The 12,031-nt window shown below is 36.0% G+C and overlaps 1 protein-coding gene across 2 annotated transcripts in view; it reads left to right on the top strand.

Annotated features, from left to right (window-relative positions):
- The window catches only part of DCC (DCC netrin 1 receptor), a 1,085,205-nt gene that overhangs the window by 877,603 nt on the left and 195,571 nt on the right, over positions 1-12,031 (top strand). For both annotated transcript variants that reach the window (XM_070513040.1, XM_070513039.1), the window contains exon 13: positions 11,530-11,671. In XM_070513040.1, the coding sequence (XP_070369141.1) occupies positions 11,530-11,671 (142 nt within the window). The remainder of the gene's footprint in view (positions 1-11,529; positions 11,672-12,031) is intronic.

The following is a 12,031-nucleotide window of genomic DNA, read 5'->3' as shown; positions in this document are numbered from 1 at the left end:
AGAGGACTATTTTACACCTAAACAGATCTATTGATGAAGAAATGTGTGCGTTATTTTAAAGTCATTAAATAAAGTCACAACGGATTAGCTTTCATTTTTTTAATAAAACAAAGCAATGTTTCCTCCCTGAATTTAAGACGTGTGTAAAATTGTATTTAAAATCAAGTATTACTCAATTTGTATATAACCATGCATTTATTATTACACAAATATTTAACTCAAACTTTCTGTGGTACTAGCAGACTTCAACTCTGGAAATGTGTCACATAAAGTACTTGTTCACGTGGCTTTAGGTCATTTTGGATAACAGTTGCCTATGTGAACTCAAGAATGCCAATTTCAGTATGCTACTCAAGTTTTTAACTTCACTGATCACAGGAGACTGCATATTTATGATAATGAAGTAACAACATGTCAAATCTGCCAGAACAGTACCTAACTTTACGAAAAATATATAGAGACCTGTACTATATCCTATTGATATTTTATCAAACCCATACTTGGTTAGTACCATAAAGTGTATAGGTTTATAAAAAGGCAAAACAGTTTTTGGAAATTGTTCACACAATTATACACATCATAAGAGTTTAAAATACCTTTTTATTAATTTCTATCCCAGTTTAAAATTCAGTTATATCTTTTTAGCATCAATAGAAATATTTACTAAGTATTTAGATAAATATCAAAGGTTCAATATTAAATGCTGTTATTATATAATTTTGATATGACTAAGATATTATTTATTCCAAATGATAAAATTAGAAAAATGCCCTTCCTAAGATTAATTAGAATATTATCAATATAGGTAGCCTTTGTTTGTACATTCTCTGTGAATTGTCACTTATTGATGCTACTGGGAGGTCCAGGGAACTTTTTTTTGAAAGTGGATTATTTATCAGACAACCTTATCTCAGTAAATGCACTATCATCTACTGAGTTGTTTATGTCAGAAACCTGAGTCATACTTGAGGAGTGTTCCTCCTTTAGATTTGACATTTGATAAATCACCAAGTCCTGTCAAGTCTACCTCCAAAAATATATACCGCCTGCATCTCTTCACTTTTCTGCATTCTTCTAGTCTCCGCACTATCCCAAGGTCTGTTCTTCACTACCCGTGCCTGAAGGTTCTATTGGCTACAAGAAATGTGAATAGTACTCACACAGGAAATTGCTCACTAAATATTCATAGAAGAAAAGGAGTTTAAAAAGTGTTACTAGGTAACTTATCTCTCTCAGTGCTCCTTTGGATGTGAGGAAGACAAGTCGTTGAGTCAATACACAAATAAGTACGTCTACATTCTGAGCGTTGTTACTGTACATGGTCTTGCTTGCTTCCTTCCTACCCTTCTTTACTTTTGCCTGTCTTTATTCTCCCCTTCTCCATCTCTTAATCTCTTCATTTCTGGCCCTCACTCTCTTTTTCTCTTTCCTTGTTTTTTCCCTTGAAGTATTTATAATTTATTGCATCATTATTATGCACCAGCACTCTGATGGAACTTCCAAGCATGTTCCCATTGTCTCCTTTAATCCACACCACATCCTTTGAGGTAGGTACTGTTATTAGCACCTCTTGCAGGTGAGAACACTTGGGCTCAAAGAGCTTAAGTGGCTCATTCTCTGATAAGGAAGATGACTAATATGAGCGTGAGCAGAGTGACACTGGAGGCATTGGGATCAGTTAGCCATGGCAATATTCTGGGCAATGGTTAATTAAGATCTTAATTAGGGCAGTGGAAGAGGGAAAGTAAATAAGGGGATGGATGGGGGATACAATAAAAAGAGGTTCTTTAGAAGTGCTGACAGACTTTCTTTAATAAAAATCCATAGGGCCTCATGGGTACTGAAAACACATTTCATTCTTCAAGCAATTTCACATGAGATTCCATAAGTCACCAGAATTATAGAACAGAAATAAGGGGCAGAGTTCAAAACTGATTTTCAATTAAATTTCAAGATTCTTAGATTCCTGCTATGTTTCAGCCAAGGCATTCGTATTTGCTTCAAGGACCTTCTTTCAAATGGTGCCCTCCAATTCCCTTCTACGGAAATGCTATCCAGGTAAAACCACTTAAAAAAAAAAGAAAGAAAGGCTCTTTACGACAATAACTGAATATGTTTGGAGAAGGGCTTGTCTCCCCCTGAGGTCTGCTCTAGAAAAAGTAAAGCAAAACAGCAGTGTGCAATGGGATAGATGATATTGAAAATAGACGTTTATGAAATGTGGCTTCTGAAAAAAATTTTAGGTGATGGACTTATCAATTATTTTTTTCCTGTTTTCTTACTTACTAGTCATATGCATCTAGAATAAAGGAAAGATAAAGGAATGAATTAATAGAGCCCATCAAAAAGATAATACCGCATCACTGAATCGCACAAGGTTGTCTCAGATACTTAGGAATAATGGCCAACGAGGTCCTTTCCTTTAAATCAATACACCGACTGCTCTCCACCATGCTTATTGTAAACTAATTCCTTTTCATGGTAACCAAAGAGGGAATGGAGGGATTTGGAGAAGCTAAATTTTGCAGTTCTTTATTTCCAAATCTGAAAAAAAAGCAAAATTAATCTTTGATTCAAGATAGAACATTGCAAAAGTGAAAAGAATTAATTTCTCCTTCTCAAGTAATAAAAGGACCAAAAGTCAAGTCACAGCTACTAGAATTGATTTTTCAAAAGTCAAAGGTCATGTGTTAAGTACTTTTAATAAAAATCATTACCAGTCTTGCCCGCAAAGACTAGGTCATGTTACAAGAAATGTTCCAATAACAGTGACAGCTTTAGGTCACTTGGTGAGGGAATGAGCAATGAAGTCTGAGCTACTGAGCACTGGCGAAACAGGTCTCATACAGAAAATAAGATACGCTATACCATTAAATAGGAAAAAGTCGCTGAACACTTTCAATTAACTTCCAAAAACAATATAATTGGGGATATCCAGCCATATAATCAGCAGAGGAATTTATACAGGAAGAATTTGACGCTCAGAGTTTTTTCAATCTGCTGATTGAATTGATTCAATTGCTTGAAATCAAAGATAAAGCACAAAAGATGCTAATAAACTTACTTTCTACTCACATATCAGGATGAATAAAAATGATAAAATTACTTCCAAGATGAATAATAACCATGAAGGGGATTCACCTCCTGGTGTGTAGAATGTATAACTGATTCTATTAATTAATTGCTGCTAGGCATTGATAATAAGGTATCGGCTATTTGAGAATAGTTTATGCAATCATGAGAAATCCTTAAATATGATAAATAAAAATTATTATCTGTCAAAAACTAAGTATTGCTCATGTAATCAGTAGTATAATTAAGTTCTCCAGGCTTATCAAGTGATTTACAATCATTTGGTAGACACACTAAGCACAATTATTCTTCCTTTTTCAATTTGTGCATTGGAATTTAGGTCATTTACAAAACTTATGAGAGGTCACTCAGCAGAGCCATAGCAAAGTGTTAACTGAAAATCAGAAGGTTCCACCTCTTGGTCTAAAGTTTAATATCTTCATTTATATCTTCATTTTCTATTTGAATTTAATTTTGACTTTAAAAAACAAGCTTGTAGTCCTTAGAAAATGACCCTTCTTGATTTACCAAGGGCTACTTATGGGAAGGCCTGTTGGATATGTTAAAAACTAATTATTTAAATTCAGTTTTGTTTCTTCCAAGAATAATCTGTAGGAGAATTTAGGTGAGTAGAATTCCCAAGTAGAGACTCTCTGATTACTTATTTTAGCATGAAATGATGAAAAGAACATTAGACTTAACTGTTGGATAATCCTGAGTGATGGTACAAGGTGACTTCTGCACATTCATTTAACTCTGTGCCTCAATTTCCTCCTTTGTAAAATTGTAAAATATGATAATATCTGCTATGCTGACCTTGAATCATTGAAACATAAAAATAAGATGAGTAGTAGAATATAAGTATAAGGCACGACTATTCATCAAATCTGGGTTGTTTTTCTTTACTAGTTTCTAAAATATTTGAGAGCAAAGAACACATCCACACCTGTGCATGTATGTGTGTGTGTGGAAGGGGAGAAGGAGTGAGTGAGTCTGTGTGTATTTAAAGGTTATGAGTTATTTGGGAGCCAGTGCCATATATTATTATTTTATTCATTAATTTGTCTCCCAAATAACTTAGCCAAATGCCTCAAATTAGCACATTGATTTACCATGTCTCCTTAGGATGACCTAAAAGACTTGAATTTTTTTCTCAAATCTACCTTTGCTTTAAATTGTCCTATATGTCCCATTTGCTCTAGCCACTAAGGGACTACTTGATCTTCACTTGAAGATGCTCTCCATTGTTGTGACACGTTGAGCTTGCTCCTGATAGTCCCTCTGCCTTGAATACCGTTCTCATCCCCTCTGTGACATCCTACCCACACTTTAAAGATGAGCTTCTTGCAAAGTCTTTCTTGACCCCATGAGACAGAATTGATCTCTCCCTCTATTATATTTTCTGGGATTATTTTTCATTGCCAGTTTATGTGTCTATTTCCTTAGCCAGAATGGATACACCATGACGTATTAGAGTGTTTCTATAGTCCCAAAGACAGTGCTTAAAGCACAACATAGAGGCAGGTAATATATTTTGAACGAATAACAAATGAATTAGACTCTCAGCCTCTTGAACTCCCATGGGAAGCAATATTAAATAGTAAATAATGCCAGCTTCCGACTTACATTATCTCAGTTCAGATTCTGCTTCTATCACTTACTGGGTGTGCAGCTTTAAGTTACTTGAGTACTCTGTGTCCCGGTTTACATCATTGTACAAAGGGAATAACGGCAGATAACTTACAGGGTCATTGCGAGAATAAAAAACGTAACTCGTGTAGATATGTGCAGTGTTTAGATCATCACTAGATTTGTAGTAAGTGTAAAAAAACCGTTAACAGGTATTGATAAGAGTGGTACTCACTTTCTCACATTTAAAGGGTAGTGAGGACAAAGTAAATGGTCTCAGGAGAGCCATACTCCTTCTGACAATTTAAATAATCAGATTCATTCTATTTAATTAAGTTCCTCTAAAATTATTAAAACATATTTATTATACAATTATAATTATATATATAATTATGGTTGATCCTATTATTTGCAGAATCTATATTTGCAAATTCACCTTGTTGTTAGCGCCGTCCAGTCAAGTCTGAGTCCTAGCGATCCTGTGCATAGAAGAGGGGAACCCTGCCCAGTCTTTTTGCATCATCCTTTCAATTTCCAGCGCTATATTAGACAATCCTCCACTGCTATTCATAAGGCTTTCATGGCCAATTGTTTTAGTGACCAGGTCCTTCTTTCTAGTGTGTCTTAGTCTGGAAGCTCTGCTGAAACCTGCCCACCATGGGTAACCCAGCTGGTATTTGAAATACTGGTGGAACAGCTTTCAGCATCACAGCAATGCACAGCTGCCATATGACAATTGACAGACAGGTAATGAGGTTTCCTAATCAGGAAACCAACCCAGGTGGAGAATGCCAAATCAACCACTAGACCATCGGGCTGGCTGCAAATTCACCTACCCACTAAAATTTATTTGTAACCCACAATCAATACCCACAGTACCTTTACAGTCATTCACAGACACATGCACATGCGGCACGGTGAAAAATTTGAGTCTCCGGAAGCATACATTCCCAGCTGAGGTTGAGAAAGAAGATACCCTATTCAACAAACTGCTCTGTTCAAAAGAAGACTTCTCAAAGTGTCCTTTTTGTAGTCAAATAAGTGCCACGTATTTTGCTTTTTTTTTTTTTTTCGCTTTTTGTTAGTGATTTCACTGTTTAAAATGCCCCCAAAGTGAAGTGCTGAAGTGCTGTCTGGTGTTCCTAAATGTAAGAAGGCTGCAATGTGGCTTATGTAGAAAATACATGAATCACATAAGCTTCATTCATACATGAGTTCTTGTGCCGTTAGCCACCAGATCAATGTGAAGGAGTTAACAATAATATTAAATAAAGTGTCTTTAAACAGAAACACACATAAAATAAGGTAATGTATCCGTGAGTTGACAAAGATATAAGCAAAGACTCATAGGAACCTAAACCTGTATTTTCTTTAGGAGCGATATTTCAATATTCACGAATTCGGGTTTCGCTGCAACTTTATAGAACATAACTACTGCAAATGATGAGAATCAACTGTAGTTGGCACATGTTTTGAAATTGTTAAAACCATTAGCAGGTAACTATGATTTCGGACGAGTTTTTAAGTCCTTTTAGAACGGAACTTGATTATTTGTAGAGCACTAGTTAATTTGTAGTAGATCAGGAAGAAGGATTTCAGGCTTCTGTCTCCCTGGAGAATACTGCTCTGCCGCTGCTACACTGCCACGCAATTGAAATGAGGTCAGAATGGTCCTAGGACTGTGGGCATAAGGGGCTCACAAATCCATTCCTTGAGTTTATGTCTGTTCTCTTTCTAACAATCAGTCGTTTATTTCTACCACCTCAAAAGGACAATTTTGTGTTTATTTTAAAAAGTAATTTAAATTTTCATCAAAGTATTACATGCACATTATTTTTTAAAAAGTTAAATAGGTCTGAAGTGTGTCTCTTGTATGCAGTATATACATGGATCTTGTTTTTTTATCCAGTTGGCCACCCTATGGCATTTGATTGGAGCATTACTCCATTGACATTTAAAGTAGCTATTGATAAATATGTATTTATTGCCGTTTTGCCACTTTTTCTTTTTTTGGGGTGTTTTAGTAGTTCTTCTCAGTTCCTTTCTTTTTCTCTTGCTCTTTTCCCTTGTGGTTTGATGGCTGTCTTTAGTAATATGTTTGATTTCTTTTGTCTTACTTTTTTTCCTGTTTGTTATAGGTTTCTGATTTGTGGTTAACATGAGGATCCTATTTAATATACTATACATATAACAGTCTACATTGAGTAGATAGACTCTGTAGCTTGACCTCTTTCTAAAAGCTCTACTTTTTCACTCCCCTCCTCCCACATTATATGTTTTTCACATCATATATAGTCTTCTGTTTAGTGTGTGTCTATCCATTACCCTCTTATCATTGAAATAGGTGATTTTAGTACATTTGTCTTTTAACCTTCATATTATCTTCACAGGTAGTTGATCTGCTGCCTTTACTATACTTTTACCTTACAAGTGATTTTATTGCCTGTTTTTTATTGTTGTTATTTTGGCTTTTTTTTGATAATTTTTTTTTATCTCTATTTGTGGTCATTGATTTCCCACCTAAATAAGTCCCTTCAGCATTTCTTGCAGAACTGGTTTATTGATGATAAACTCCTTTAATTTTTGCTTGTCTGGGAAGCTCTTTATCTCTCCTTCCATTCTGAATGACAACCTTGATGGATAGAGTATTCTTGCTTGTAGGTTTTTTTCCTTTTAGCACTTTAAATATGTAGTGTTCGGGTGGTGAACATGATGTAATGTATACCAAAAAAAAAAAAAAAAAAGAAGGTGAGGGCTGGGGGAAATAGGAAAAAGTTGGTAAAAGGGTTCAAACATTCAGCTATAAGATGAATAAAATCTCAGGATCTAATGTAAAACATGGCGACCATAGTTGATAACTCTGTATTGCATAATTGAAATTTTCTAAGACAGTAGAACTGAAATGTTCTCACACAAAGATACATATATGAGGTGATAGTTGTGTTAACTAACGACATGGTGGAAATCCTTTCACAATGTACACATGTATCAAATCACCGTGATGGACATCTTAAATATCTTATCATTTTATTAGTCAATTATACCTCAATAAAGCCGAAAAAATATGTGATAGAATTAATAGTATGCAGATATGGCAATAATCATGACTTTGTATTAGCTATTGATTGTTACATAATAAAATAATGCAAAACATAAAAAAAAAAGTTAAATAGTATCAGTAGGCTTATAACAAAAACCAATAGACCCTTCCCTGACCTCCCCAAATCCTATTCCCATTCCCTTCAGACTCCCATGTCCATTGCTTTTAGCTGTCATTTCTTTTACGGCATTTACCTTTATGTTTCTCAATAATGTGCTTGTGTAGCTGTCCCTTCATTCCCCAGTTTTAATTCACCAGTTGTAGAGATCATCTGTCGATTTATTTTTATGTCAGGATTTAGCATGCTTACTCACCTCCATCTCCATTTCCTTTCCCCAATCTTCTTCCTCTTTTCCTCCTCCTACTCTTCCTTCTCCTCTTCCTCATTGTCCTTCTATTTCTTCTTCTTCTTTCATTGAGGTGTAATTAATTAAAGAGAAAAATACAGATCTTAAAGTGTTTATTTCCATGAGTGTATTGGTCAGCTAGGCTGCCATAACAAATATCACTGGCCAGGTGGCTTAAATAACAGGTATTTGTTTTCTCACAGTTCTGAAGGCTAGAAGTCCAAGATCAAGGTATAAGCAGAGTTGTTTCTTCTGAGTCCTCTCTCTTAACTTATAGATGGCTGTCTTCTTCTAGGGTCTTCACGCGGTCTGCCTCTGTATTTTCTGTGTCTTAATCTTTTCTTTTCTTATAAGGACACCAGTCATATTGGATTAGGCCCACATTAATGACATCGTTTAACTTTAATGACCTCTTTAAAGGCCCTATCTCCAAAAACAGTCACATTCTGAGGTCCTGGGAATTAAAACTTCAGCATAGGAATTTGGAGCAGGGGCACAATTCAGCTCATAATAATGTATTTAGGCAATTGTATCCATCCATATAAGAAACATGAAATAAAGATGCAGAATACTTCTGTTACCCCAAAAAGTCGTCTTCTACCCATGGCCATTCAATTTTCCGGTGCAACTGCCATAGACAACTGCTGTTCTGATTCATATTACTGTAGATTAGTTTTGATTGTTGTTGAACTTCATATCAATGGAATTATACAATATACACTCTTTAGAATCTGGGGTCTCACCACGCCTAATCTTATATCATGCTACAATTTTCTTCACTGAGAAATTCCATATTTTTTTTCCAGTTTGGGTTCTCTGTTTCTCGGATTTCAAATCTTTTTCTTTCTCAGTTTGCATCCTTACTTTCCTCAAACACACCCCCCATTAGCTTCATGATAAAGGGAACACAGGTGGATATCTTAGAAATCATGTGTATCTGAAATATCCTTGTACTTGTACTTACACAGGCATATATTCTTTTACTTATATTTTCCTTATACTTGACAATTTATTGTCTGGCTTTAGAATTCTAGGTTAAAATCCTTTAGGATCAGAATTTTAAGTATTGTTCCATTGTTTCTAACTTCAAATGTTGTTGAGAAATCTCACTTCTTACTATTCTTACTCCTGATCATTTTTTGTGTGACCTGCTTCCCCCCCCCCCCCCCCCGCCGCCCTTCTGGAAGCTTTTGGATCCTCTCTTCTTCTTGGGGCTCTAGTAGTTCAAAGCAACATGCTTTGATGTGGTTCTTTTTAATGTGTTATGGTAGACATTCCATAATCCCTTTCAGACTGGAGTCTCACGTTTTTCCCTTCTGTAAGGTTTTTACCGGGGGGGGGGGGGAGGGTTTTTGGGGGTTTTTTTTGCTAGTTTTCTGCATTCTCTTTTTCCTGCTTTTTCATTCTTTCATCTTGTTAGTTGAATGTTGGAAATTAAGAACTAAACCTCTAATATCTTTTCTCTCCAATTTCATATGAGTATCTTTTTTCCCACTGAATTTTAAATGATTTCTTTTAATTTATATTCCAACTTACCTATTGCATATTTCATTTTTGCCACCAAATTATAATTGTCATAAGCTTTTCAAAAAAATCTTTCAGGGAGCCAGCCCTGTGGCCAGGTGTTTAAAGTTCTGGGTGCTTTGCTTTGGTGTCCCAGGTTTGTGGGTTCAGATCCTAGGTGCAGACCTGGCCCACTCATCAGCCATGCTGTGGCGGTGTCCCATGTAAAAAATAGAGGGAGACTGGTGCAGATGTCATCTCAGAGCTAATCTTCCTCAAGCAAAGAAAAGAGAAAGATTGACAAGAGATGTTAGCTCAGGTTGAATCTTCCTCACAAAAAAATAATAAAAAAAATCTTTCATATGTATGGTGACAGATGGAAACTGGAATTTTGGTGTAAACACAATGAAGTCTATACAGAAGCCAGATATAATGATGTATACCTGAAATTTACACAATGTTGTAAACCAATGCCCAGTGCCCTTATTAAAAACAAGCTTTCATTATTCCTATATTTTTATCCTGTTCATGTATGCAATATCTTCTCTTAGATTATCAGGGCATAAATGACAGTTGTTTTGGGGGTTTTTTTGGTGAGGAAGATTGGCCCTGAGCTAACGTCTGTTGCCAGTCTTCCCCTTTTTTTTTTCTCCCCAAAGCCCCAGTACATAGTTGTATATACTAGTTGTAAGTCATTCTAGTTCTTCCATGTGGGATGCGACCACAGCATGGCTTGTGAACAGTGTGTAGGTCCATGCCCAGGATCTGAACTAGTGAACCCTGAGCCACTGAAGCGGAGCATGAACTTAACCTCTCAGCTGGGGGGCTGGCCCCAAATGACAGCTTTTTGTATCCCTTTTCTCCTCTAAGCATTAATGTTATTTCCTTCAAGTGCTATTATGTTTTTATGTATTTTTTCCTCTGTCTTTTATGCTAAAGGCTTTTCTAATCTCTAGTAGTCTTAAATTGTCAGTTTACATTAAGTGAAATACTGAAAAACTGATTGCCAATTGCAAAGTCTAGTGCATAAGTGGGGTTATTAAGTGGGAGCCTCATTGTTGGGGGGATTGATTAGGGACCTGGCTGTTGTTTTCTCTAGGGCCAAACTTATAATTTCTCTAGAGACCAATTATCTGATATTCTTCCTGGAAAGTATGTACTGGGTTGCCATAGCTCTAGGTACAAGAGGAAGGAAGACTTGGCAGTATTATATCTCTGTCATCCCTACACTTTTCTGTGCCAGATTTCTCTGAGTCCATGGATTCTGTTTTAATATCCCTAGAGAGTAAAGCTCTCAGCTACTCCAAGGTCAGAGAAAGTTAGTAGATTGGCTTTACTGGATGTAGGAAGGACTTGCAATCTATCTCTTACTTCAGCATCATGCTTCAGTCCTGCCTTCCAAGGTGCTTAGGAAGCAACAATTTCCAGTCCTCCTTGAATTTCATCATGCAAATCACCTTGTTTTCATTAATATCTCTTAAGGGGGTATTTAGGTTTCATTTTTCTCCTTTGGTTCAGTCACCACAATTCCCTCAGTTTACACCTCCTAAATATTTGTTAACATCTCTCATCCACTGGAGTCCTATTCTCTATTTCCTTATGGGTTTATACCCTTTAGAATATTTTACTGTCATTTTTGTTGCATTTTCAAAGGAGAGGAGAGAATTCATGTAATCAATCAAATTAATTGTGTGTTTTTGTCAAAATCTGGCAAATAGGAATACTGTCAGATTGTAAGAATGGATTTAATTTGGCTATAATGGGCAATCTTGCCTCTCTGCTTTATTCATACTTAGATTTGGCTTGAGTCATTTCTTTGACCCGGTCCTGTTGTCCTTCCTCTCTCCAATGTTTTAATTTACATCTATTATTTTACAGAGTATCAAAGTAAGCTGGCTGCCTCCTCCATCAGGAACACAAAATGGATTTATTACTGGCTATAAAATTCGACATAGAAAGACAACCCGCAGGGGTGAGATGGAAACCCTGGAGCCGAATAACCTCTGGTACCTGTTCACAGGTCAGTGTTCACATGGTGCAGTCTTGCAAGGTTTTGATGAATTAAATGCTTTAAGAATAAAATATACTCTCACTTCAAGGAAGCTTTCTTTTTTTTTTACCCGGCAGGTGACATTTATTGGTCTGAACAAGAATAACCTTTATATTTTTAACCTGATGGTCTCTATAATGCTTTCACTGCGTATTTGGCTTCTGTAACATCATCTTAATAAATGTTTCATAGATTTCTTTTTAATCCATATTAGTTTCTAAGCACTGCTGATTCAGCAGTATTTCCTATTGTCAAATAACTTAAAAGTAGTCTAATCAAATAGTTCCAAGTTTAAGTCACTTTGGTTTCCCCTTCCCTAACCTCCAGGGG

The sequence above is a fragment of the Equus asinus genome, chromosome 7, assembly GCF_041296235.1.
Source record: "Equus asinus isolate D_3611 breed Donkey chromosome 7, EquAss-T2T_v2, whole genome shotgun sequence".
NCBI classification, from domain to species: domain Eukaryota; kingdom Metazoa; phylum Chordata; class Mammalia; order Perissodactyla; family Equidae; genus Equus; species Equus asinus.
The sequence above is the reverse complement of the archived record's forward strand: the minus strand, read 5'-3'. Positions and strand labels throughout refer to the sequence as shown.